General features: G+C 38.5%; 1 protein-coding gene across 1 annotated transcript in view; it reads left to right on the plus strand.

Moving 5' to 3' along the window:
• The window catches only part of ITSN2 (intersectin 2), an 87,241-nt gene that overhangs the window by 7,266 nt on the left and 52,551 nt on the right, over positions 1-27,424 (plus strand). The window contains exons 2-3 of the mRNA XM_074895539.1: positions 7,585-7,648; positions 25,745-25,837. Of these exons, the coding sequence (XP_074751640.1) occupies positions 7,618-7,648; positions 25,745-25,837 (124 nt within the window). The 5' untranslated portion in view covers positions 7,585-7,617. The remainder of the gene's footprint in view (positions 1-7,584; positions 7,649-25,744; positions 25,838-27,424) is intronic.

A 27,424-nucleotide genomic window follows, 5' to 3' on the forward strand; every position in this document is an offset into this window, starting at 1 on the left:
AAAGCTGAGCAACAGCAGCAGTTCTTGTATCATAAGGAGAAGATAATGTAAGAATTCTGCTAGGTTTTTTTTTTCTCTGTTAGGAGGCTTATGCTTCTGATGGAAGGACAGAAGGGGGCTCAAAAATTTCCTCTAAAATGTCAAGATTTCAAATGGATAAGCTCTTAAATAATATTCCATAAATATTTCCAGTCATGGTTAAGGTAAGAAAAGCAAAAAAAGAAACTCATCAGAGATTTCTGTCTCGTCTAAATCCACGTTAGCATAAATTAGGAGTTGCAGTGTGGGAGTGGAGAACTGCAGGATTCAAGGTGTGTAGACCCCACCAAACAGCATCTTAGGGCTCCTGTACAATGCTTGGAAATGAATTAGATGTGAGAATTGATGTGTCTCAAAACAGGATCTAGAAAAAACAGCATATGGAGTGGGGAGTCATGCAAATTAGAAAGTAGGAAGCAAAAAAGACAGGAGTGTATTTTAAGTTACCACCCGTTCAGGAGAAAGTGTATCTCACTCAGCTCTCTGGAAAGGTTATGATATGCAGCCTGGAGTTCCTTCTTGAAGGTAGAAGCGCAGAGCCTTTAAAAAAAAAAACCCAAACCAATTTATACGTAATCCAGCCTCTGCTTCTTTCTCTTTTTTTGTTCTTTTCCTTTTTTTTTGTTCTTTTTTAAGCGAAGCAAGAGGGGTGGTGATGTCTGTCTGTGTCTGGGATCAGGTTAGTGAATGTATTCATCCAGGGCGTGACAGAGCTGGGTTCAATTCCCATTTTTTCCTGAGGAAGTTCATGTCTCCTGGGAGAAGGGCCAGGGATTTAAGTAGTGAGCTTCCTGAAGTGGGATTCTCATTCCCTCCTTCAGAATTTCTTCTTCTTTGCAAAGAAGAAGCAAAGCCGGAGGGACAAGGACAGAGAAGGACCTGCGGCTCTCTGGCTTAATGGTAATTTCATGTGGGGAGGTTGAAGTCCCGAGTTAATATTACAGTTTCAAACTCTGTGCCTGGGTTTCCTTAAACGACTGTGCGATAAAATGTGGGAAAGCCTTCTCCTAGGAGGAAGGAAAGGTCGTTTTCAATCTCCAGAGATAGAGGAGAGAGTTGAACTGGTTCTTGATATTTTGAATGGGTGCTTTCACAGCTGAGCAGCTGTGTAAGAAGCAAGAGTAAAACCATCAGTACTGACTACACAATTATGTTTTTTAAACAGAAACAGAGATTCTTGTATTTTGTGTGGTATCCATTTTGTATGGTCCGTATATTCAGAAAGCCTGTTATGCAGGCAAGGTGGGCAGAAGGATATTTATCAAAAAAAGTATTTTTTGTGTTCTCTCTTAATCACTGTTTGGATGCAAGTTGCTCTATAACAGTGAGCAAGGAAGGGACTTAGTACCATAGGGTTAAGAAGTAAAATATTTAACTTTATTTTTCCTGCAACGTCAAAATATTAGCTAAGGCTTGCAGTACTCTTATTCACATTAACAGCAGGGAGCAGGATCGACTTCTTCGTTATGTTACTGATGTCATTCATTTGTTATCAGAGTGGGTGGACTTTGTGAAGCTGGGCACAGTACATTTTGAAAAGGCCATGTCACTTAGTATAACTTCACTGTATAAAGAAATAAATTTTTGGCCTGCCAAAATGGTGTGGGTTTTTTTTTTACTTTTTTAATTGGTAAACTTTTCTATGTCTTGAACAAAAAGAAATTCTAGATTGTGCTGGTTTATAATGCCTTACTAATGCTTATTATTCTCTGATTTTCGAGGGGATAATCCCAAAAAAGCACAGAACAACCACATGGGCTATTACACTGTCACTGCTTGGAAACACTAATGAGTAGCTTTTGTGTTGTCCACATCTACAGGTGTTGCAAAGAGTAAATTGGTCACCTAGTACTGCAATCTCTGTCCTTTCTAATTGGTTCTTACAGCAAAATCTGCGATCTATCTTCTTTCTGTCCTTGAGAAAAGCAAAAGAATAGTAGTGTGTCCACATTCTGCTTTTACGGTATTTGCTTTCTTCCAGTTAAAACTAGTGGGAGAGAGCCTGATGCACCAGACTTCATTCCTACTAAAACTATGTGGCTGTGGTTTTTCTGAGAAATACTTTGAAAAAAACTGATTCGAGTATAAATACTAACAAAGATTGTGGTAAGGCTGTTCTTCATAAAATGGCAATATGCCTATGATGGAAAAGAAATTTTTTCTTTTCCCTTTCTCCTGCATTCTGCTCAGCTCTAATGTTTTCTAATGTTTCTGGCGTAGTTGTAAGGTCCCCCTTCATTGCTTCATTCAATCTCTTAATTTCATTTCTCAACCTGTATCAACTATAACGAACACTGAGTGAGGGAGCAGAAGCTGCAGTTTGGTAGGTCAGTTTGTGAAAACAATTAATGCTTTAAACATTGGGACTAGTCAGATGGTTTGTTTACAAGAACTTGCCGTTCTGCCATTTAAACGTAACAGCCAAGTTTTCCTGTTTTCACTCTAAATGGCAGCAGAGCTTAATGTTGTCTACAGTGTTCATGGGGATGTTTGATCCTGTTTTGTTACAACAGGGACTTCATACTGTGGCTGCCACAGTTTCTTAAGGCTGATAATTGAGTTCACCAAGCACCTCTCCTAGAACATTTTGCAGAAACAAATAATTTTCTGTGTGATATTCTGGTTGTGCTGGCCATTTTTTCATAAATATATGTTTGAGATACTGGTCTTTTCCTGAGTTTTTTTTCTTCAGTAAATATTTTTATATGGCATTGGGTTTCTCTGTAGTATTGTATAATAAGGTTCTCTGGAAATTTATAGCTTTCACCTCAATTAATGCTTAAAAGTTATCAGAGTTGTTCTAAAAAAAGTAAGTTTGGCCTCAAGTGAGAATATTTTGCTGAGATTTCCTTTAGTAAATAAATGGTGCACACCTGTGTCCTAAAGGTGCAAGGTGCTTTTACAGATGGCAACTAAAGTAACTTTATTTGGAATTTGTGAAAATTAGCTGCTTTTAACTTTGATATATGCATAATATCCAAGCCTTTGGGGCATGCTGTGGAAACATAGAAGACAGAATACTTGTTGAGGCAAGCTCCATTTTTTGGGAAGGATCGTTTCCACAGACCTTTGAAAAATGTGTGTAGACTTTGAGTTTACTGGGCTGTTTTCTCCTTCCCTGAAAGATTGAATGAGGGGAAATTATATTGCAGTGATATTTTTATTTTTCCTTTTTTTACCTTTCGATACAACTTCTGCATCTGTCACCAGAGAAGAGCGAGTGCTTGGTGTAACCCTGGTGTCTGGATGAAACTTGTTTGTGCAAAGGGATAGAATGGGTTCTCAGTGCTACAGTCTGAAATCCTGTAAAAATTCTTTTCATGATTCTTGGTTGTTTCTCTAAGGTCGTAGTTTTCATTATTATTTGTGGGGGTTAATATAGGAAGGTTTTGGTGCCCTCAGGTCTAATATTTTAAAATATGACAAGATCTGCCTATAGACCTAATAGTGAGATGACAAAGCTAAATCGTGAGTTAATTGCATCACGTTGGTGTAATGTACTCTTAGTACAGATCTGTTGGGCAGTTCCCTCTTGGTTTTGGACCTAATGTTGGTGCATCTACATGGCAGTGCCTGGTGCAGACTTAACAGGCTGGGTCGGCCCAGGCTTGGGAAACTTGGGGAATTTTTGGGCATGCTGAAAAAAACCTGTGTTGATAACTTGGGCTGAACTGTTCATTATTTTTGAGAGTGCTGCACTGGAACAGACTATCAAACTGTGGTATTAGGAACATCTAATCTTGGACTCCTTCTTTTGAGAGGACAGATAGTGGTATGGATGATAACTTGGGTGTGCTCTACTCGGTATCTGACTACAGTTTCTAATTCTGCTTGACATGACCTGTGTGTTCTATTATCACAGAATGTTTTGGGTTGGAAGGGACCTTTAAATATCATCTAGTCCAACCCCCCTGCCACGGGCAGGGGCATCTTTCACTAGATCAAATTGCTCAGAGCCCTGTCCAACCTGGCCTTGAACACTTCCAGTGATGGGCATCCACAGCTTCTCTGGGCAACCCATTTTGGTGTCTCACCACCCTGTTTGTAAAGAATTTTATCCTTGTGTTCAACCTAAATCTATCCTCTCTTAGTTTAAAACCATTGCTTTTTGTTCTGTCACTACAGTCTCTGGAGAAAAGACTCCATCTTTCTTAAAAGCCTCCTTCAAGTATTGCAAGAAGGTCTCCCCGGAGCCTTCTATTCTCTGGGCTGAACTACCCCAACTCTCTCAGCTCTTCTTTGTAGGAGAGGTGTTCAAGCCTCCTGATGATTTTCATGGCCCTCCTCTGAACTCGCTGGAGAAGGTCCATGTCCTTCTTATGTTGGGGGCCCCAGAGCTGGATACAGCACTGCAGGTGGGGTCCCAACAGAGCAGAGTACAGGGGCAGAATCACCTCCCTCAACCTGCTGGCCACACTTGTCTTGATGCAGCCCAGGACAGAGATCACTTGTTTTACACATTAGTGAAAGGTGGTTGCCTATATACATGTTGACAACAGTTGGCTGGAGTTACTCCAGCTGACGAACTAGGAACACAAGTGCTCTGTAGATGCAGAGCTTTCATAAATAGGAAAGACCCTCACCAAGTTAATGTGGCGGGTTTTACCACAAAATATTTCATTTGAAATTGATTTTAAAATGCGGTATCATTGAGGCTCTAAGGGATGTCAGAATGAGGGAGAGGGGTTTTACACCTTTTGTGTGCGTGAAACTGGGTTTGTTACTTCTCCCCCATGTGGTCAGCAGTTGGGAGTTTAGAAAGCTCAGTCTACGTGAGCCATTTCAGCAAAACCAAAGGCGGTAAAGTCTGACTTTTTAGCTGTAAGTTGTAGAAAGTATTCTAAAAATATATGTTAAAATTTTGGGCCTTAAGAGTTAATTGGTTTGTTATCAGACTTGTAGTGCCTGATAATTATCTGACTTGTATTGTGAAGCCTCACCTTGAGTACTGTGTGCAGTTTTGGGCTCCGCAATGGAAGAAGGATATCAGAATGTGTCCAAAGGAGGGTTACAAAGATGGTGAAGGGACTAGAGGGCAAAACTTATGAGGAGCAGCTGAGGATACTAGGTTTGTTCAGCTTAAAGAAGAGGGGTGACCTCACTGCTGTCTACAGGTTCCTCATGAGAGCAAGCAGCAAGGGAGCTCTCCTCTCTGGTCATAGGATGCCAGGGAATGGGTGAGAGCTGTGTCAGGGGAAGTTAGGATTGGATATTAGGTAAAAGTTCTCCACTGAGAGGGTTGACGTGCACTGGAACACGTGGTCATGGCCCCAAGCCAGTTGGTGTTGATGAAGTGTTTGAACAATGCTTTTAGATACATGGTTTAACTTTTAGGTTGTCCTGTGTGGAGTCTCAGGTTGAACTCAATGATCCTTGTGGGTCCCTTCCAACTTGGGATATTTGGTGGTTCTGTGACTCTAATTACACATTTGATAAAAGCAATTCAAAAATAAGGGAATGAAATAAGTTGGAGGAAAGATCAAACGTGTAGCCTTTATCCAATAAGACTGTAAATCTAGAACAATTCACGTGCAGTGGAAATGTCTGTCAATGCAGAGCTCTCCTGAGCTTTGCTCTGTTGATTCTGGGGATATTCTCCTGCATCCTGCTTCTGTGTCGCAGTTTCAGGTTTTCGTTTAGCCCTCCTTGACAGAACAGCTTTTGCAGAAAAGCATGCTGTAGAAATGTTTAACAACATTGGAAGCATTTTTCAGGAAGGCTATATATAGATTTCAAGTCTCTCTTGGTAGGTTGCTGGTAAGGCCTAGGAAGGGATGCTGGAAGCAACCTAAAAATACTCCAGTTTGTTTTAGAATTCATGTCTTGGAATAGATCCATGCTTCCTCTTTCCATCTTTCTGCAGCTGATACCTAATGTCACCCTGAGAGATCATTTGGACTCACCCATCATTCCATTTACTTTTTTTTTTAGTATGTATGTATATGTGTGTTATATAAATGCATACATTTGTGTATAAAAACCCCTGGAATATCAAGCATCTTAATGACACTGGTCTGTAATATGTCAGATTTAAAAAAAAAAAAAAAGTTTATTCCGCTTTTGACAGTTATAAATAAGACACAGCAAGATAACTTCAGATAATACTGTTCTTCATTCATTTTAGGGGGGATGGCCAGGTGTGCATGTGGCTATGAGGTTTATAGATGACCCAGTGACAATGAATTATTTGTGACTTGTTACAGTAGTATGATTTTTAGATGTTATTTATAGGATATAGGAATAATAATATAAATAATATATAAACATATAAATTAATGCTATTATAATAATGTAAAATATATATAGAGAGAATTATTAGCCACTGATCCCAGACATTTTTATTGCAGAAATGTGCAGTAGATACAAAAAATGCTTTCCTGTCCACATGTGAAACCGGAGTGCTTTCCAGTTGTGTGGTTTTTGTGACGAGATGTGCAAGAGTTTTCTTGGAGGAGGGAGTGTGGGGGATGTGTATTTCTGTAATTAATTTAAAAATCTATAGTTGTATTAAGAGGTGAAGGGTTTTTTGGTGGGAGGAGAAGGTTTGGTATCTGAGGTGGGATTCTTTTTTTTAAAAAATTAAAATAAAAATTTCATTTTTGTAGCTTAACAACAACATTTTCTCCGTGTAGAGGGCAGGATAATGATGTATAAATTTCAGTATTTACCTAAAATTATCTCGTCCAAATCAAAAGCTTGTTGCATTGTCTTAGTTCTACATTTGTGAAGCAGTGCTTATTGCTTATAAATATTAGTGAATATTTTGCAATTCTAAAGAATTGATAACATGAATACAGGTATTCTTAAAAGGATACATACTAGAAAAACAAAATAAGTCTTAGTACCCTGGTACTTATTATGAAATTAAATTATATTGAGACCCCTTTAAATGCTGCTTTTGAGTCTTTATGCAGTAGCTCAAGAGAAGGAATAACTTTAGAGTGTTGGTTATGGAAAACTGTCTCACCACAAATTTGTATTAGGCCAAGTCATTTTTTCGAAATATATCATGTGAGAGCATTTTCTTTGTAAATAATGTGTGGAGTAGTGGAATGCATGAATTTGAATAATAATTCTTCCACTTTTCTCAGCAGAAGCATTCAGTTACAAAGCTGTGCATTGAACTTTTTTTATGATATGCATAAATATTTACCAGGGAGAGCTGGAAAGGATCTGCTAGGACCCTGAGTCTGTCCTCCTGCCAGGAGAGGGCTGTTCTCCACGCCATATGTTCTGACATGTTGTCAACTGTTTGTGTACATTATGCAGCAGTTGCTAAACAGTTGGTACTGTTTTCCTTTAAGAATGTGCCACTAGCTTCAGGACTGCACTGCATACCCTATAAAAAAATAGGGAAAAAAAAAAAAATATCCCCCACCCCCTCCCAAATGTAAATTCAGCTTGTTCAGCAGCAGCCTGAAGCCCGGCATTGTTTGCTATCGGAAGTGTGAGCTAAAGGGGACAGGCATTCCCCCTGCTCAGCGGGAGCAGAGCTACGTTTTGCCCTTGTTGCATTATTAATGGCACAATGTTTTTATGTTGCAGATGGCTAAAAGCTAGCAAGGCATATTCAAGACCATGATGGCTCAGTTTCCCACAGCTATGAATGGTGAGTAGCTCGGATCGGTTTGTTTTGGTAGGGGTGGGAGCATTTCTCTATTATTTTATTATTTAAAAAAAAAAAAATTAAAATGCTGGTTTTAGTACCTGCAGCAGTGTTATGGTCAGTTCGCTCCAGATTGCTTCCTGGAGCCTAACTTGTACTGTAGGACTGGGAGAAATTCATGGAAGCATTACCGCAGTGTGATTTACAGTACACATAAGCCTGGAGCATCTAGTAATCTCAGATCGTTTAAAGGGTTGAGGAATGTGTGACTTGTAGTGTGAATACTGTCTGACTTCAAGTGGGGAATATGCTAAGTAATAATTGATTGAACTTGCATACCTTTTCTGTTGCGTCATTCAGCACAAAATTTTTTTCATTATAATATGCCATTTATCTTAAACCAAAATACTTTAATGCGTTAAGCAATTTGCTACACTGACAAAAATAATCGGTCTTTCTCAAAAAAAAAGGTTAAGAATTTTCCTCTTGATTCTGTTCCCCATCTACTATAGAAACTTTTGGATTTGTTTCTTGGTGATTTCAAAGACATATGAGAGTTGAAACCTTAGAAGGTTTTGTGTGTATGTATGTGTTGGAGCTCTTTATTTCTAGAGCTAGCTTATTTTTGAAGACACAGTTTGCAAATATCTGCTGAAAAATTTGATGTTTACATGTTGTTTACAGAGCTGGTCAAAATGAGAAGTATAGGAACAAGGCTTTGCACTTAAGATATTCCAGATGGGGAGTATTTCTCTTGATAAAAATAGGGGAATAGATATAAGAGAAAGTATTTCTTTTCTTATTTACCAGTGAAAGTTACTGCAGGACTGGGAGGTCTTTATTTAGCTAATTTAGAAAATCATCACTACTGAGATAAATTTCGTAAGGAAAGTGATTTCTTTTTTTCAGAAGAACATGCAGATTTCAAATTAAACCTCTGTTTTAAGCATCTGTTTCACATGTGCATAAAACATTTTGTGAAAAAATAATTGATGTGATGAACGCCTTTTTTTTTTTTAATAAAAAAGTTTATTCCAGACTTTGTTTCACAGACTTAACAATAAAAGAGAAGAGTCAATATATTGCATATAATAGGGAAAAACCTAAATACCACATTTTTTTTCCCACGTTCTTGGACATAATGAAAAATATATATTTTTTCTTTTTTATTGGCACACATGTTTTGCTCCTCAATTTAAAATAAACAAACATAAGTGCTCTTCAAGGAAGATATGTGCTTGTCTGTCTCCATGGTTGGTTTATATATAAACTGGTGTCTTTTTGGTTTGGCTTTTTTACCCCTTGGTTCTGTTGGAGGATTGCAAGTGTGTTGACAGCATTGAGCGTGTACGTGACTTGATGTCAGAATTCTTAGTTTGGGAGAGCAATCCTTTCCTTGATCTGAAATCCCTTGGCCAGTACTGTCCACCACTCTCAGAAGGAACAGTGCCACAAGATGCAGCCTTTCCCCTCACCGAATTTTTACTGTTGAAAAACATAGTAAGAGAACACGAGTAAGAGGGATACCAGGCAATAGTTAAACTATTGCTCATCACAGAATATTTGAATGACTATGTAGTCTTGCTGTCATATTTCTTATCAGAATCGATTAAATTTCAAACAAGTTAGGTGGGGAAAAAAGAGTAGTTTTAATGTGATTTCTGGATAAATACTGAGCAACCTCTGCTGTTGAAATAGTTCTCTAATCTGTGTTCCTCTTTGCTACTTCCTACCATTATTGTTTGCATTTGAAGCAGATCACCTGCATTTACCACTCATTGCTAAGTAGAAACCTCTAATTATGTTGTTAGGCATTGAATGACTTCAAGCATGAGATGAAGAATGAGGTTATGTGTGAGGCATCTAAACCATTAGGCATGGCTGCAGCCTGAGAGCACTGGCTGCCTGCCACACCTTTGTATCAGCAGAGCGGTGACCCTTTCATTTTGTATCCTACTAGAAGGAAATGGTCTTTTACTTCTGGGGAAGAAAACTCTTACCAATGTACAATATACTTAGCTTTTAGTTCATTAGTAGTGTAAAGCATGAAGTAGCTTCTGTTTCAGAATTATTTTAGGCATTCTGTGTTATGTAAGTGAGTGGATAGCATGGAGCAGATGTGTGTACAAATACATGATTATATGACAAAGGGTGACAGAACACAATACAGAGTCTCAAAAATATACAAGTAGAAGATGCTACAATTTATTTACCAACCTAAGCAGAGAAAGGGAAATCTGTGCAGGACTTCAAGAGTTGTGTGCTTGAGTTCCGGTTGAGAGACTCCACTGAGGACACCTTGAGCTGTTACTCAGAATATACCGCTACCAGGGCAGGCTCCAGGGCTATCCTGCCTCAGCACATGGCTGATGGTCAGGCTGAGCGTTATACTGAGAACTGGCATATTCTTTTTTAATTATGTGGCCACGTGTGAACTTCAGTTTGTTTTGGCACTGTGCTCTAGGGCACGTGCTCTTGCTAAGTCGCTTACCTTTCTTCTCTAAAGTCATGAAAGGACGCAGTGAACAGAAAGGAGTTCCCTTTGACTCTCCATTTCTGCCCAAGGTGACCTTTGCAGATGCCTTACTAACAGGCTAGAAATTCAAAGATGAAAAGCAGGACTTAGAGTGCCTGTTGATTTTTCTGGAACTCAGGCAGACCTGCCAGTTTTGCACAGGAGATAAATTTGTAAAGGTTGTGATGACATTTTATATGAACAGGCAAGGCTAAGTAACATGTTTCTTCTTATGTAGAAAGGCTGCCAATTACAGAATATACATACAGCACCAGATGGATAACAGACATTTATCTCTGTGAAGTCCGTTTCTATCAAAGAGCCCCTCCAGGCATATCCAATCTCCCCAGTCCGCAAACAAGATCAAGGATTCCTTACTGAGGATTTTGTTTTGTCCTGTAACTGTCTGAATATTGATCATTATTTCTGTGAAAATGATAAAACTAACCCAGTTTCTGGTAACTTACTTTCCTTACGTGCAGTTCTCCATTTGGACAAAGCTTTCTTAAGAATTCATCCTGTGTCTTGCAAAAGCCTTTGGAAATGGCACTTAGTTAAGCTTAAAAAATACCTTCAACAATTGTATTTCTAAAGAAGGAGTTAATATACTAACCACAAACAGCAGTTAAAAGGATAAAGGCTCCAATAGGTTAAAATGTACTTCTACTTAATTGGTCTCTGTGATTGCTGTCTTTATCACAGAGCAGAAAAGTAGTGTTCAGTGATGGCAGATGCCTACTTTACACCTGGAGAGCAGTTGCAAAATGTTGCTGTTCTCCTAACTCCCCTTCTTCTAGAAGGCTAGATTTTTTTAAGGGTTTAATATCCATGCTGATGCTGGGTCTTGGTTTGGGGAGATTTAATCTTGACGGTCCAGCCGGAACAAGGAAAGCAGTATTTGCCGATCAATATCTTTCACATTGTTTCCTTAACTACCATTGGAATTTTTGGGCTGTGCTTTTTTCTGTTTATGTTTTTATTTGTCCTTCCTCTTCCCTCCTACCACCTGTTTCCTTTTGATACAATTTTTTGTGGTCCAGCAGGAAAATAGCTCTGATAAACTGAGGTGCATAAAATAATACTCATAACTCATTTCACATTCTTCTCAGCCTTTATAAGTCAAACTGGATTTTATGCTGCTGTGAATAAAATTTAGTTTTGTGTCCCCACACTTGGGTGTCTTGGAGTGTAGGGTAGATGTGAAGTCCTGGTTCTGCTGGTGTCAAGGGTAAACACTCACCGATGCTAAATTCTGCTGCATCTTTTTTATTTAGAAAAGTTTGCTTCAAGATCTGTGGCCTGAAGTTTTTTGAATTACAAGGAGCCCTGGTCATCACAGTTCAATTAAAAACTACTCGAATGCAACCTGACTCTTAACGTTGTGTGCACTGTAGATTCGGAAACTGTAGACTTGGATATCAACAGATGTAGATAAAGACACTAAGCTGAATTAGACCTTGCAAAGAAAATATCAGAACTTATTCTCCCATCTAAAAGAAGGAAAAGGAAATAAATTCTAAGGCAAGACCAAATATTTTTTGTGTCCTTACTTATAAATTAATCCTTCCTGTCACTTTTCAGTGAGGACAGTGGTGTCAGTTGATATGGAGCAAAATTCATATGCTCAAGTCAGTGGCATAGATCTTCTGCTATCACACCCTGCAAAAAATTAGTTTTCCAATTGTGTGTGTTGCAACAAGTCAGAATGAATGCTATAGGACTGTGGAATACAAAGTGTCTTATTTTTAATTATGAGGATAATATGATTCACACAGGAGATGTAAGAGGAAATCTTGGAAGGAAGAAGTAATTAGACATGGAGGTAAATGTTAAATGCAATAAATAGAACTAGGTTTTAACAAAGGAAAGTTTCACCTTATGCCTTCTTCAGTAACTGAATTTTGTAGACGAAGTGTAACAGATCCCATGTTTGGACTTCATTAGATAAATAACTGTCTAAAAGGAGAGAAAATACAAATTTTAAACTAGGATGTTGTAATAGTGATATTCTTCATGGATTTTTATCTTGACACAAGTCTTAGTTGTTATTATTTGTGGCAACATCATCAGTAAAAAGCAAATGCATGCTGGTTAAATTGGTTGATTACACAAATTTAGGAGTAATTTTCCATCCAGAATTATACAGTATGAACTGCCTATAATTGGTTAAATTTCATCACGTTTCTGTTGTGCTGTCTTCAAATAGCTTTTTAGTCATACCATTACAGGCTAGAAGAATTTTTGCTGTATGCTGGGAACTTGGCTGTGACTAAGGAGGAAGAGAACCGGATGTATTAGATGATCACAGAATAATTACATGATTTGAGGGAAAGGAAATGCATCCTAAAATGTGGTGGGTGAAATAAGGAGTACTGTTGGCTATTGCATAAGGCACTGTTGAGACACCTTGTGGGTTATAGGGTGGAATTTGGGTTATCTGCCTAGGAGAAAAAAAACACCAGGAAGTGTAATATAGAGATGAATCAGCTGTTGGTGCAGTTGGTCTGGAAATGGGAATGGTTCTGTCAGCAGTGATGTTCTGGACCATGGTCAAAGAAAGAGTCTGATTCCCTTAAGGCAGAGCCTGCGTTTTAATTAGGGTTTCTTGGAGTAGCAGTGATCTGTACATGGTGACATTGGAAGTCCCTTTCTATCCTATGCTCCTGAAATGTAAAAAATAAATTTAAAAATCAGGTCATAACCTAGTGAAGATTCGTGTTCAGTCTTAATCCATTAATTTACTTTAAGCCTATAGCTACTTTGTCTTGCGAAGATTTTGTTAGTATCATGTGTTAGCATTTATAAGGTAAGATACACTGAGTGGGGAACACAGGATGGTTTTTATCTGGAATAATAACACTATAATGTAAGCTGCTTTATTAATTTTGGATGTCAGTGAGAATTCCTGATGATTTTTCATCAAAGCATATAAAAACCTGAACAAAAAAACCCAAGATGATCTACAAATACTTCCCCAAAATGGGGAACTGAAGGCTTAACTGAAGGGACTCAGAAACATAAATCTCATATGGCTGAGCTTTAATGGTCTTTGACTGTTAAAATTTTCATTTCCTGAAAGTTTAGCTCCAAAAGTTTGGGAAATGTACTACTCTGATAAACCACTTTGTATAGTAGTTGCAGTTTAGGGTTGATGGACATTGTGTGAGGTGGTACCATCTTAACATCTACTAAATTCCATGTTGTCTGTGATTGTTTCATGGCTGCTTTGAACAGGCCATAGATTATATTAATTGGTATTGACAGAATGAGTTCAGCTTTAGCCCTGATTATAAGGGTAAGAATAAACATGTTTTTTGACATTGTGGTCTGTCAAATGTATTTATATAGTGCTGTGTTACTTTAATTAGCAATCTTGTATGTTCAGGCTTTTTAATATACTGCATCAGTTCTTTAGGACATCTGTTCTTCCTACAGTGGAACAGTAACAAATCATAATTGAGATAGCTAGAAAGGGTGAAACCCTGGAAAGCTGAAAGAATCAGACTAGCATTCTTATCAGGTACCTTAAGAGGAGATAGTTTAGTAACTTAAAAACATTTGTGGTTTTGTTGGTTGTGAAGTCCTCTGTGTGCAAGTCTCAAGAACAGGTAAGATTAACTAAATATCAAGAGCTGTCAGTGCTGTTTATTGAAGTAATTTGTTTAAAAGTTTGAGGGGGTTTTTTATTAATAGTTGGTATATTTTAAAGCACGTACCACAATTTGCCCTGCATCTCTTCTCATAACCATAATTTTGTGTTTAGCTGTGATCTCTGCATTATAGTTTTGTTTCTTTAGGAAATATATATTTCCTGAAAGTCATGGCTTCACTATTATCAAAGAACTCTGCACTTGTTACAGTGTGTGTTGATACTTGTATAACATTATGGAAAAGGATACACATATTTTCTTAAGAGCTACAGGTAAAATTTGCTGTACAAAAAATGGTAGTGCTTTCAGAACACACTATTTCACAAGAAATCTTGGGGGGAAAAAGTACAAGTGCGAGTTAATGTATAAACTGTTTCTGATTTAGATTATGTGGGTTGCAAGGCCATCAGAATTACTCCTGTTTCTCATGTTCTTTGTGTTCAGACTGGATTAAGAAATACACGGGCAGTACTTTTTTAACCTATCCTGAAGATAACGTCCACTAGGCTCACCTTTCTGGAAATGATCCACTCTGCTATTGTCAGGATCTGTTACACTCAAGGCTCTGGAAGAACCTAGAATTAGACACAGAGTAAGGATACCTGTGAAAAAATTGGCCAAAGAGAGAATGTGGCTCCTGTGTTAAGGGAGACTAAATGGATTAGAGTTGTTTAGTTTAGTTTAGAGAACAGACAACTGAGTTGACGATATGACAGAAATCTGTAAAGCCATAATAGGGTAGAAAAGTCTAACAAGGGAAAGAATCTTCACTGTTTTTTTCATAACTGTAAAGGAAAGCAATACTTACTGAAATTATTGAGCTCAAGACGGGCAGAAGAAAATGGGTTGACTGGTTGGTTTGTTTGTTTCCCTGTAATGAACAACTCAGTTTTGAGACTCACTGTCTCAAGATGCTTTGGAACCAAAAATTCCAAGTACCTGGGATCAAAACTTGAGGAGATCTATGCCATGGCTTTTAAATGCTCTGTGTGTGTGTGTGTGTGTGCTTTTTTTGGCTCAAGAAGTCTGACAAATTGCTGATTTCTGACAGTTGAGGAACTGTTAATACCCAGGGAAGAACCCAGTTCCTAATTCTATTCCCTAGGTGGCCCTATGAGCCATTGTGGAGGCAGGATTAGGGACTATGGTATAAACCAATACCAAAGGTCTTAGGAACATAAATCAGACAATTTTTAAATTTATTAATATTTAAAATCAAACTCCCTAGGTTTATGGGAAAGTAGTACTGTATCTGTATTGGATATAGTTGGCAGGTTCTGCTAATTACTAATTTAACATTATAAGGAGTACTGTTTAAGCACACTGTCTTATTCTTGCTTTTGTTACCTTTTCGTTTTCTTCCAGCTTGCCCTAAACATTTTCTTCCTGTCAGGACTAGAAATTACAAAGAGGAGGGTAACAAGAATGATCAAAGTTACAGAACAGCTTCCTTGTGAGGAATAATTACATTGACTAGGTCATTTCAGCTTGGAAAAAGAATGGTGGGGATGGTGGATACAGTAGATGTCGCCTTCTCAAGGTCATTTGTCACTTTGTAGGCAAGAGAATGGTAATTAATGTCTGATAACACGAGAATAACCGGTATCAAATGAAAATACCATTGGCAGATATCAAACAGAGCACTTTGCGCAGTGTCAGATAAACAGTGAAAGCTGTAGGAAGCTGTGGATGCTAAAAGGTTACTTGGATTCCTTAAGCGATTAGAGACAAATGGATTTTCCTTCCATTAATGAGGTACCATCTCTGGGGGCTGAGAAAGACGTCCTGGGGAAGTACTGCCACGTGCTTGCCTCAGCCTGTCACTCTGTGCTGGGAGCTTAGCTAGGTGAATATTTGTTCTGTGCTGGCAGGGTTGTTACTGTGTTTTGTTTCCTAAATTAAATTAGGAGCTAATTTTATTCTACAGGTCATTCAGGAAATGCCTCTTCATTTTCCTTCTCTCCCACCCTTCCTGCGTAATTTTTTCTTTTTTTAAAAATTTGATGGTTCTTCTCTTTCCTCTTTCCTTTCAAGTCTGTATTCCAATTCTCCATTGTAAATATAGCCCTTCAGCCTTCCTCCTGGTCCCAGACTTCCTCCTCAAGTCTCAGAACTCAGAAACGTCAATTTTATTCTAATGGACAGCTAATAAGAAGAACTACAAAAACTACTGTGAAGGATCTAATATTCCTTGAACAGAGATCTGCTCTGATTTTGTGTCAGCATATGTTTTTTAGGAGAATCATTTCCTTTACTCCACCTAATTTTAAGCTTCATTTCGCATCCTCTTGCTCGGTATTTTTACTGCCAGTATTTCTCCTGGTGTGGAAAGATTTACTAGCTGCTGCAGATGGAAACTCACCTGAATCTTATTAGCTTTGCTGAATTTCACAGAGATTTGCTAAACAATAATTAAACATATTGTCCTTTTGTAAATTTTTAATTAAGTTGTCGGGGTTTTTTTTTTTTGTGAATGCAGAAGCAGCATAAAAAATGTTTTCAGAACTAGAAAAATTTAATTTAAGCTCTGGTGGCCTTTTTCCTCAAACATAGTGACTGAAACCCTTTATTTTCCTCATCAAAGACTTTGATGCTATACAGGTTGACAGGAGTTTACTCAAAAAAGCTTCTCACTTGTCCTTAACTCAAGGGTAAGCATAACTTCCATCTTCTGTGTCATGCTGGGAAGGAAGGCAATGGAGTCCGTCAGCTGGAAGTATGCTTATCTTAACAACAAATGGAGGCAGGTCTTGCAGCTGGTAGGGGAGAATTTGGCAAAGTATGCTTATTTTATGCCTTGATAATATTGCTTACTTTGAAGTTTTCATACTTTCCATTGGAAAAATCCTTGTTGGTGTGACTTTTTTTTTCTTCTTTTTTCCATCTCTAACATCCATTTGAAAGTATTAATTGCAGGTTTAGGGAAGTGATCTTACCCCTGTACTTGGCACTGGTGAGGCTGCACCTCGAATACTGTGTTCAGTTTTGGGCCCCTCAATACAAGAAAGACACTGAGGTGCTGGAGCATGTCCAGACAAGGGCAGTGAAGCTGGTGAAGAGTCTAGAGCACAGGTCTTACGAGGAGCAGCTGAGGGAACTGGGGTTGTTTAGCCTGGAGAAAAGGAGGCTCAGGGGAGACCTTATTGTGCTCTACAACTACCTGAAAGGAGGTTGATCAAGATGGGGGTCAATCTGTTCTCTCAAGTAACAAGCGATAGGACAGGACAAAACAGCCTCAAGTTGTGCCAGGGGAGGCTTAATTTGGATATTAGGAAAAATTTCTTCACTGAAAGGATTGCCAAGCTTTGGAACAGGCTGCCTGGGGAAGTGGTTGAGTCACCATCCCTGGAGGTATTTAAAAGTGTAGATGTGGCACTTAGGGACATGGTTTAGTGGCAGACTTGTCAGTGTTAGGTTAATGGTTGGACTCAATGATCTTAAAGGTCTTTTCTAGCCTAAATGATTCTGGGCAAAGACATGACTTATGTCACTGGATAGAAGAATGGACTTGGTTTATGTGCTGCATCAGTGTTAGAGACTCAAGAACTATAGATGATGTCAATGGCATTGTTTTTCCAGTATTAGGCAGAAAATACTTTCATATTTATTGCTAGTACTGAATCTATATATGGGGAAGGCTTAGGTTAAGTCAGGTCTGTGTACCAGCTTTTTCCTATAAGAAAAGGAAAAGTTAAATTAGCTTTCAGGAATAAAGAATGAATTTACCACCATTGCAGGTTACAGTAATTGCACTTTTTGATGAGAAATAGAAAACTTGTTTCATTAAAATATCAGAAAATACTGTAGAATGAGTTGTCACAAATTCTACAGAAAACTAGTATAAAAGGTAGCATGCTAATGTGCAGTTGAGAGTACTGTCATGCTTTTATACATTTCCCAATGTATTTTTTACATCAGTGGAGCTCTAACAAAATTTTCCAAAAAAATTGGTTTTTTACACATCTTCAAGTAAAATTGCTGCAATTTTTTGCTTTTTTTAAAAAAATTATTTTGCTTGCTTGGTATGTTGCTTTGTTTCTAGTGGTGCTTGGCAAAAATTAAAAAGTAGCTTCTGAAAATGTATAGCCATAATGAGCTAAATGATTCTGTGATTTTTATAAAGTGTAGAAATACTATCCTGTTCTTGTAAACTGATAGTTTAAGTGCTTTGGAATCGTCAAGTTCTGCTGTAAAGTTCAGAAAACAAGTGGATCTTTACTATTACTGTGGTCTAGACTATTACGTATCTCTAAATTGTTTAGGGATTATACTCATTCTGAAAGCAAGGATTATGTTTCTACATTGAGATCATTGCATGACACAGAAATTTGAATGTTCTTCCTTTACAGACAGATTTTTGGTATGGAAGTGGCAGGATGCCAATGACCATATCATCAGGCAAAATACTGCATCATATGGAGTTCTGTTCCTGTTTTGTAGGAGCAGGTGGTTAGTTTCAACAAGCTCAGTACATGATTTTGGTGAACTGCTGAACCCAATATGCCAAAATATCTAGAAATCCTGTATGTAATGTAGAGAATATGAATTGTGCCCTGAAATACAATGTGTCTGCTGCTGCTTTGTCCACATTTCTGTAAGCGTGCTCTTCAATTAAGCAAGTATTTCTTTGCCAAATCTGTCTAGCTCCACGCTTGCCTTATGTTATTTAACAGCCTGTCTGCAGGTAACAGTTGTTTTTGGATAGCACATCAGACACTTGAAAATCTTTAAAAACTCTCTTGGCTTCAGTGGACAAAATTCTTGTAATTTTAGTGAAAATACAAAACTGAAGGAGAAGCGTGTTTCCCTCTGTTTAACATGCTTTAGCTACAGGTGTTTCCATTTAGCTGTGTGTACATTAAAGAAGCTGCTGAAGTTGTTGTTAAGTGTAGACATACCCTTTTCTTCTGGCAGTTGCTGCAGTGTTGCTTAATATGCCAAGGGCCTCCGTGAAGCATTTCTGATAGGACAGGTAGTAGTGGGATTAATGTGTGCATTGTGAAAGGAGCTTGCATGTGACTCCTGCCATGGCCCAAGAATATGGGAGCTGGGAATAGGAGGCGCATTCCTCAAGGAAGAGCAGGTGCTACTCTGGGATGGATCCAAAGCTACTGCGGTAGTGGTTCATAACAGGTTTGCACACCTAAATAAAAATAAATGCCTGTTATCGTTCAGCATTTTCTCCTACATTTGATATAAAGAATCAACAACAAAGGAGGGAAGCAAATATTGAAAATAGCAGAAATGCTGATAAGGAGTCTGGAAATTCAGACTAATGGTAAAATGTTCCGTATATTTTCAGACTCCTGGAGTGTTTACTCACCACTGAGTTAAAATTTGAAGTATGATTGAACATCTTAGTTGGGAACACTAAATCCGATCTGTAATAAGGAATTCTGTGGTAAACTTACCTACAAACACAGACTGAGAAGGAATGGAATTATTAGATTTATACCAATATATCTTATACCAAATAACTCTCTTGAGGCTTCTAATGGGAGACAATAATGTGATTGCTGGTTGCATTAAGGAAAAACCCTTGTTGTGCAGCTCGGGGCATGCTGTTGCATGCCTGTGTTGAAATTTCCCCGTCTTTAAACATGGGGATAAATATTTATTTAGGGTCATTATGAAGCTTAATGTTAGTTTTTTTGATGGTTAAAAAGGTGGTGGTATAATCACTCATCCTTGTGACTTACAAGGAATGCTCTTTCAATTTAGGTTTATTATGTCTGCGGGGTTAATTAACTTTGTAGGTCGTAGAAGCATAGTTTTTATTGGAGAAAAACAAGCAACGCCTATTGGTGAAAAACAAACACAGTTCTTTGGAGAATGTGAGAAATGTCTTACGGTTTTCCACAAGTGAAAAGTTGCCTTCCTCCTTTTTACTAATCATACTGCTCTTGGTACTGCCATTTGCCTAGGTAGTACTAACCAGTGGCAGAGGTCTTACAGAGCATTTTCACATCTATTTACATATAGGATTGCACTTTCTTTTCTCCCATCTTTTTCAATGGCAGCTTACCATTTTAAGGAAAGAACACTGTTTGTTTCCGTTTCTGATGTTGGCAGCCCATCAAAGCAAGTCCTTTATTTTCTTCAGAAGATTATCTGTCTAATGCAGTGTTGTAAAGACATTTCTGGAGCTGCCCTACGAAATGCTGTGATCCTGCCATAAACAGGTCCTCACTCTCTCATAGAGAAATATCTTTTATTTTAAATGACCTTGAAGGAACAGAAAATGTTGCATAATCCCCAGCATAGTCGCTTGTTTCCAACACTGTAAAACTGTGAGTGTTGGCACATTGAATTATTAATACCTGCTACATGAAGGTGAGGTCGGTATGTATTTTGTCATCTTTAGAGAAGCCTTGAAGGTACATTAAAATGATGTTTAGCACCGGGTTGTTTGTGTGTGTCTTTGTCATTCCGTATGGACTTTTTATGTGGGTAGAATCCACATGTGACTTTCAAGTCTTGAACATGTTGTAGAGCTGTGGAGTGGGCAAGTAAAGGAGCTTTCTCTGTTTATTTTCTGACTGGTATAAGGAATCCACTGAGAACTTTCTGGACCTCAGCTCCAGGTTTCCCACAGTGGATCCCGTGAACAGTCCTGATGTTCATCCAGAGTCTTCTCTGAAAGTACCAGCCTTCTCCAAAAAATAAAGACAGTTTGACATCTATATTCCAGAAGTATTCCTAATATAGAAATGTGTTTTTTCATAAACAGAAGAATCAACTGAAGGCAGTAGTTACTCTATTCTAGGGAAAATCTTTGTGGGGAATATCTCCCAAGTTCATAATTTCTTGTGTGTTGATTTCTAAAAATGCAGTGTACTCAAATACGGTGTTGGCTTCATCCAGGTGGGTCTTGCTTCATGTATGAAGTTGTGAGATTGCAAAGTAACCTCTTTTGAAGAATAGTGATTTTTGTAAGATATCTTCTTGTCAGAGAGATTGTACTTATTTTTTCCCCTCCAAAATTGTACCATCTGCCATTGGGAAAAAATTATTTATCTCTTGAAACTTTCCAGAAAATTTAAGCCAAGTCAGAAAAGTAGTAATGTACTATTCATTGTCTGCAGTAAAGACTGTCATGAGAGCATGTAGTGGCAACTGTATTTTGATTTCTGATGCTGAACTGATTTGTAAAAGTACTGTACTTCTCTGATGTTTGGTACCAGCTGAAAGTCACTGGAGAGCCAAAGGTTCACCATTGCTCCACCAAGGAGATGCATGCCTCTTGCCCCATCCTGTGCTCAGAGAGGTGTCTGTGAAGAGGGGATGCCTGCAGTTTGGTTTTGTGATTTGTGTATGACTTAACTGTGAGTAAGGGCTGGGGCTGTGAGGAAGGAAGATGTCTCTGGGCAAAATTAATTGTTCCCTTCAGCTGGATCTGGTTTATGGGCAAGACGTTTCTCAGCCCTGGGAATGAAGGCGTGTTATTGCAAAAAAAAATGTTGAGGTAAGCCAGATAAGTTTAGATGATACATTTTGGATGGCAGATGTTTCTGTTTGATTCTTCCTGCAGCGCTGTCCTTCCAGGAAAAGGAGTAGTCTTCCCTTTGTCACAGTTCAACATGCCCAAAACTTGGTTGTAAACCAGGCAGTGTAATTTCTCTCAACAGTGATGCTGAGTGGCAGGTTTTACCACTGATGGTAGCTTTGGGAAGCAACCCACAGTATTTGTGAGATTTATAGTATGTTTTGATGGTGATTGCACAGGAGAACCAAGTTTCAAACTAATTTTGTCTGTGGTAAGTCTTTATTGTGATGGTCTTGGTTGTACTGTAAGTAAACACAGCAATTACTTTGAAGAATGGTTTCATGACGTGCTTTGTGGATTTGCCAAGACCTTGTGATCCCCATTGTTCAAAGTGTTAATTTCAGGTAGACCAATGTGGTATTTTTTGCTTGGTATTTTGAAGAATCCTAACTTAAATGACACTTACTGTACATAGATTTTTCTTTTCTTATTTGTATCACCAAATGATAACATCAAAAGACTCATGAGCACCTGCTTAAGCTAAAAATAATGGCTCACAATGCTTTTAACCTTCCCTCTTGTGCTATACCCTTTATTTTGTTTCTGTTGGATATTGGGGTAGGAGTTGGAAAAAACAGTGAATCCTTTAAATAAGAAGTGTAGGGTGAGGCTTGAATGCCCACACTGTGGACCCCTACCCTAAGTACTGGGTGGGGGTTTTTTTCTTTTTTTTTTCCTTTTAAACAAACATTTTCATTGTCCGGTGGTTATTAACCTGTATTCATAAAACAATGACCTGTTCTAGTTCAGGCTGAAAATGGCAGACACTCTCTCGTAAATGATATTAGGTTAAAACTTAGTTTTTTGGGACTTGGTTCAGTTATAGACAAGCACCAAAAAACTCATTATCAGACTGGGAGAGCTGTGCCGACTTGAAGGTATGCTGTTCTCCAGTCCTAATTCCTGCAAAAAACCCCCTCCAACATTACTTTCTAGACTTAGCTTGTAAGGGATCACAGCTTTGGAAGGACTTTGTTTGGACACTGCTTTGCTTCTGTTGCCCCTCCTTCCAATCTCATTTCTGGTTGGAATTTAGTATGTTTGTATTCAACCTTCTAAATTAAGACATGCTCTATCTCCTTTTAAACATCTAAATTTCAAGGTATCGTTGAACATTGATAGATGTTGAGAGATGTGGCTAACACTGTCTGAACTATATTTTCTTGAAATTTATATTTACAAAGTATGAATATTTGTATATATTTACTTTTAAATAAGACAATCAAATTATGTGAGAGGAGATCTGCTTTGGATTTTAAGACTTACTACATTATTTTCTTCTATGCCTATAAAAAAAGCAGTGGAGAGCATATCTTTATGGAATTGGTCATCCAAAAAAAAAAGTTCAGTCCCTGTCCTCAGGGATAGGTAAAAGCTGGAATTTTTCTTACCTTTGACAGTAAATCATTAGCAGGTTGGTCTTTTCACGATATATATTCAGGTTTTTTAAGCATTCACACGATGTACGTTTGATAACATGTCTGTTCAGTTACCGCTTTGCTGTGACAGTAGCTGCTTGCACTGACTTGCTTGCACTATGCTAGAAGCACTTGTTGCTATAATAATCTGGGTTATAGCCAAATTTTTTTTTTTTTTAACTAAATTTATACTTGCAAGAAACCTGTCATGGAGATGATTGCTGAAGAAATGCTTTTGCATAGTTAATCTGGAAATGAATAAACTATGCTAACAGCATAATTTTAGTAGTAGAGCATGCATCTAAAGGCCATTTGTTATGGCTGCATCGAAGATTATTTTTTTTTTTTCCTAGCATCAGCAGTGTGAAGTATGTGGTGGTAAGTCAGCAAAGCTGGAAATGGGGTGCGAAGAGCAGTCACGAACCCCACACACTCTGCCTTTTAGAGAGCTCTGTGATGATCCTGAGGTTATGGAGGCAATGACAACACTTCTGTGCTCAGCACCTCTGGCTGTGAGAGAAAAGCCATCACAGTTTGAGCAAAAGTGCGCAAAATATTCAAGGTGCAAAAAATAGTGAGATTCTTGGGGAGTCTTAACGAAGGCAAAAATGAGAATGAAGGGTGAATGCAGATCTTGAAACATTCCCTGAATGAGATGGTAATTGTCGTACCACTATAGGTTTGAATCTGGTGATCCAGTGAACTGCAGAATTTTAACACATTTGAGATGATGCCATGCAGAACTTCAAATTTCGTAGTAGGAGAGGAAACATAATTTACCAGATTGAATTCAGAGATATTTTTCTGAAATATATTAGAAGAGTTTCAAGATTGATTGCCATCTTCTTGCTTACTTTGTGACATATAGATATGAAATGGTGCATTTGAGGACATGTTTAAAGAGAAGTTCCCTTACAATGTAAATTGGATTCTTTGGAGAGGCTACAGTAGTGGCTGTAACTCCAGTCAAGGAATTCTTACTGTGTTTTTAGCACTTTGCAGCCACTGGCCACATGAATATATTATGGGGGTCTTAATCCTTCTGTCACTGATTATAAAAAGCTGAGGAGTGTTGTAGCTACCTGCTTCAAAAGATGATCAAAGCATGGTATTTCATATAAAGAATATGTGATGTTGCTAATACTTTATTTTCCATATATGAAAAAATAGTCCGGTTTTCTGAAGTTGTTGCTGACAACTTTAGGAGCACTTCTTCATTTTGTCCAGATAATTTCTATAAGCGTTAATTTTAATTTTAAGTGTCACTCTTATTTTTGCCATTGGGTGTAAATTGTCCTTGTTTGTGCATTACAGCAATACTCACACTGCCTATCCACTTCTAGGCATCTGATTTAGATTTATTCAGATTTATTTTTGGTATCTAATCTAGATTTATTTAGGTTTATTTAACCAGAAGAGAGAAGGGCAGTGGTTCTTGAAGTGCAGTCTTGCGTGCAGCCTGCAAGATGGCCCTTTTATTGAGGCCACGCTAAAAGAAATTGGTATATCCTTAAGAGAGGGAAGCAAAACTCCAAATTCAGGTGCATAGAGGTTGCATCCTAATGCCCTCCCACTTTTCTGTCATCATATCCCCAGTTAGTTTCTCATTTGGTTTGGGTTGGGTTTTTGAACTGTATTTCCCTACTACACAACAGGGGTAAAAAATAAATTTGTACACATGCGAGTAGAATGACAGTCCAAAACAGAACCTTCTTAAGAGGAGACATTAAGTCTTCTTAGAAAGTGTTAATGAGAGATGAATCTCATGCAAGATGATTAACATCCTTAATGTGTCTATATTGGCATGGGTGACAGCTTGCAGTCCCTTCACTTTGTTGTTATTCTCTGAAAAATAGTGAAAAAAGCTGTTGAAATTTTGTCGATTCAAAGCTTTGAAATTAGGTTTATGTAGGAAAAGAAACATTTTATAGCAACTTTCTTTCAAAGTGCTGTGGTTTTTAAAGCAACTTGTTAATATCTTACTAGAAGAATCATTTGCTCCCTGGACTGTCTTTTAGTGAGCAATACTTGACAGATTAACAGTTCTTTGGAAGTGGTAATGCTCAATAGAATGTATTTTTAAAGGTGGTATTTTAAGTAATAACCTTTTAATGCTGTTTTAGGGGTTTCCATTCAGAATTTTGGCTAATTCTTGCATTCGTTGATTTCAAGAACTTCCTGACTAAAACTTCCTCCTGCCTGAAAACCAAACCCAGTTATTTCTGGCAAACTGCTTTTCCTGCAGAGGACGCACACCTTGACCTTTATACAGCAGGTTGGAGCATTTCTGAAAGTCACTCTGGTTCTGCCTGGTATATCAGCACAGCTCTGTAAACATGATTATTCTCTGCAATTTCTCTTTGTTATTTTGAGGCTGTAATATTTTATACTTTTTTTTTTTTTTAAGCATTGAAGAACGGTAAATTGAAATTGTATGCTGTTTTTAAAAAAAACAATGTTACTCCCTTGTCAGACAAAACCAACATAGTCCCAATTTTGTTCTTAGAGTATTGGCAAGACAAAGCATGAGTCTCTATGGCAGCTGTAGAGTGTTAACCCTCTGTATGAGAACCTTTAAGTGACACCGAACACCATTTGTTTATCGGTGAACCAGAGGAGTATTTGGTTCACACAGGCTATGGTGAGCAACGTGCATCCTGCGCGGGCTGCAAACAATCAGCAGCAACAGGAAACTGCTTTGCACCAGCTTTGAAGGACGACAGAGCTAGCTTGAAAGCCGAGTGTAAAGCAATCTAGCGGAGGAATTGTCTCAGCTAGTGCTTGCACATCTGGGAAGCAGGTTTGTGTTTCATAACGCCCTTGCCAAACTGGTAGGAGCTGGGTGTGTCTAGATCTAACTTTGTCTCTTGAGAAGCCGAGCTTTTATTTTGCAAGCAACATGCTTTATTTTAAAGTCTTCAATCTCTTTAGTTGTTTGGTTTTGTTGTGTTGGTTTTTTTTTTCCTTTAGGAGGTCCAAACATATGGGCCATCACCTCTGAAGAACGAGCCAAGCATGACAAGCAGTTTGATAGCCTTAAACCCACAGGAGGCTACATTACAGGTTGGTCTGAGATTCGGTATTATACATTAACTTCTGTGTACACATAAGTATCTTTGTAAAACAATTTGAAAACTACATCCTATTTCTAGCCCTTTGTTGTGTGACTAATAACCATTCTAGGGCAAACAGCTACAGGTTATTACAAAACTTCTACAAGCTTTGGGCTAAAGTCTCGCACAGGAACACTTTTATTAACCCTGTCACTTCTGCAGCTAGTGGTTATGTACTGTTACTCCGTCTAGTTTCAAAAACCAAAGAGTATCAGGCAAAATCTCTGTTCAGATGGGAGGCTGCCAAGGAGAACTTACAGTAGCTATTGTGACAAGTGACGCCAGAGACACCAGAAGTGGCTCTCCTCTGTCTGAACAGTGTTAGAAAATACTGTTCTGTTAGATATCTTTGTTTTGGGGGAGGAGGCAGGGAGTGAGATGATGACAGCTTGTCCTCATTAATGACTGCTTGAAATTCATTAACCCTTGGGCCTTCAGCAAGTTCTAGATAGGCTAATAGCATTTTGCAATGGCCTGCTGTCAGTTCCAGTTGCATTCAGCTGCTTCTCCTCTGAAACAATTGGGTCATATTGCTGCACACCTCAGAATCTGCAGTTTTCAAATTTAAGAATCTGCTTGTGACATCAAGAAAAGGCTCAATTTCCCTAGCAAAGACGAGTTAATTTAAGAATGCCCCATTCTTTGTGTGCAGGTGGGCAGTAAAGACCAGCCCTGATAACTATCTGCTAATGCCCTATCTGGTGACTCCACTGACCACAATTTTCCTCATTTTGGTCAAGAAAAGACTGAGGAAGGAGTGGGAAGTTGTCTGTGTGGAACATGCACATCTTCTGGTTAAGTAATATGTAACTCTTGCTTTGGCCAAACAGCTCTGGGATGCTGGGGATGCTGGTGTTTACCACCAGCTGAAAAGTATGCAGTCCCAGGGACTACCTTTAGGCCATATCTGGGCTCTTACCTGCACATACGTCTGCAGACTTCATTATTTATTTGGCAAGTGCTTGAAATGAAAAGCTTTGTATGAATACAGAAATCAGGAGGTCTAAAGCCCAGCCAAATTAATCTGGCTTCAGCAATCAAGGACAACAAGAAATATTTCTATTAAGAATGTGAGCAGCAAAAGAAAGACCAGAGAGAGCCTCCATCCCCTGCTAGACACAGGAGGAAACATAGTAACAAGTGATGAGGAAAAGGCTGAGGTGCTTAATGCCTTCTTTGCCTCAGTCTTTAATAGCAGAACTAGTAGTACTGAGGGAATCCAGCCTTGACCCCCAACATTCCAGGAGGAGACAGTCAGTGACCTACTGCATCACATAGACACACACCAGTCTATGGGACTGGATGGGATACACCCGAGGGTGCTGAAGGAGCTGGCTGGGGGGATCACCAAGCTGCTTTCCATCATTTACCAGCAGTCCTGGCTGACCAGGGAGGTCCCGACAGACTGGAAGTTGACCAGTGTGACACCCATCTATAAGTAGGGTTGGAAGGATGATCCAGGAAATTACAGGCCTGTCAGCTTGACTTCAGTTCCTGGGAAGCTGAGGGAAAGGTTGTCGATGTTGTCTATCTTGAC

Source organism: Athene noctua, chromosome 1, assembly GCF_965140245.1.
Source record: "Athene noctua chromosome 1, bAthNoc1.hap1.1, whole genome shotgun sequence".
Classification (NCBI taxonomy): Eukaryota; Metazoa; Chordata; class Aves; order Strigiformes; family Strigidae; genus Athene; species Athene noctua.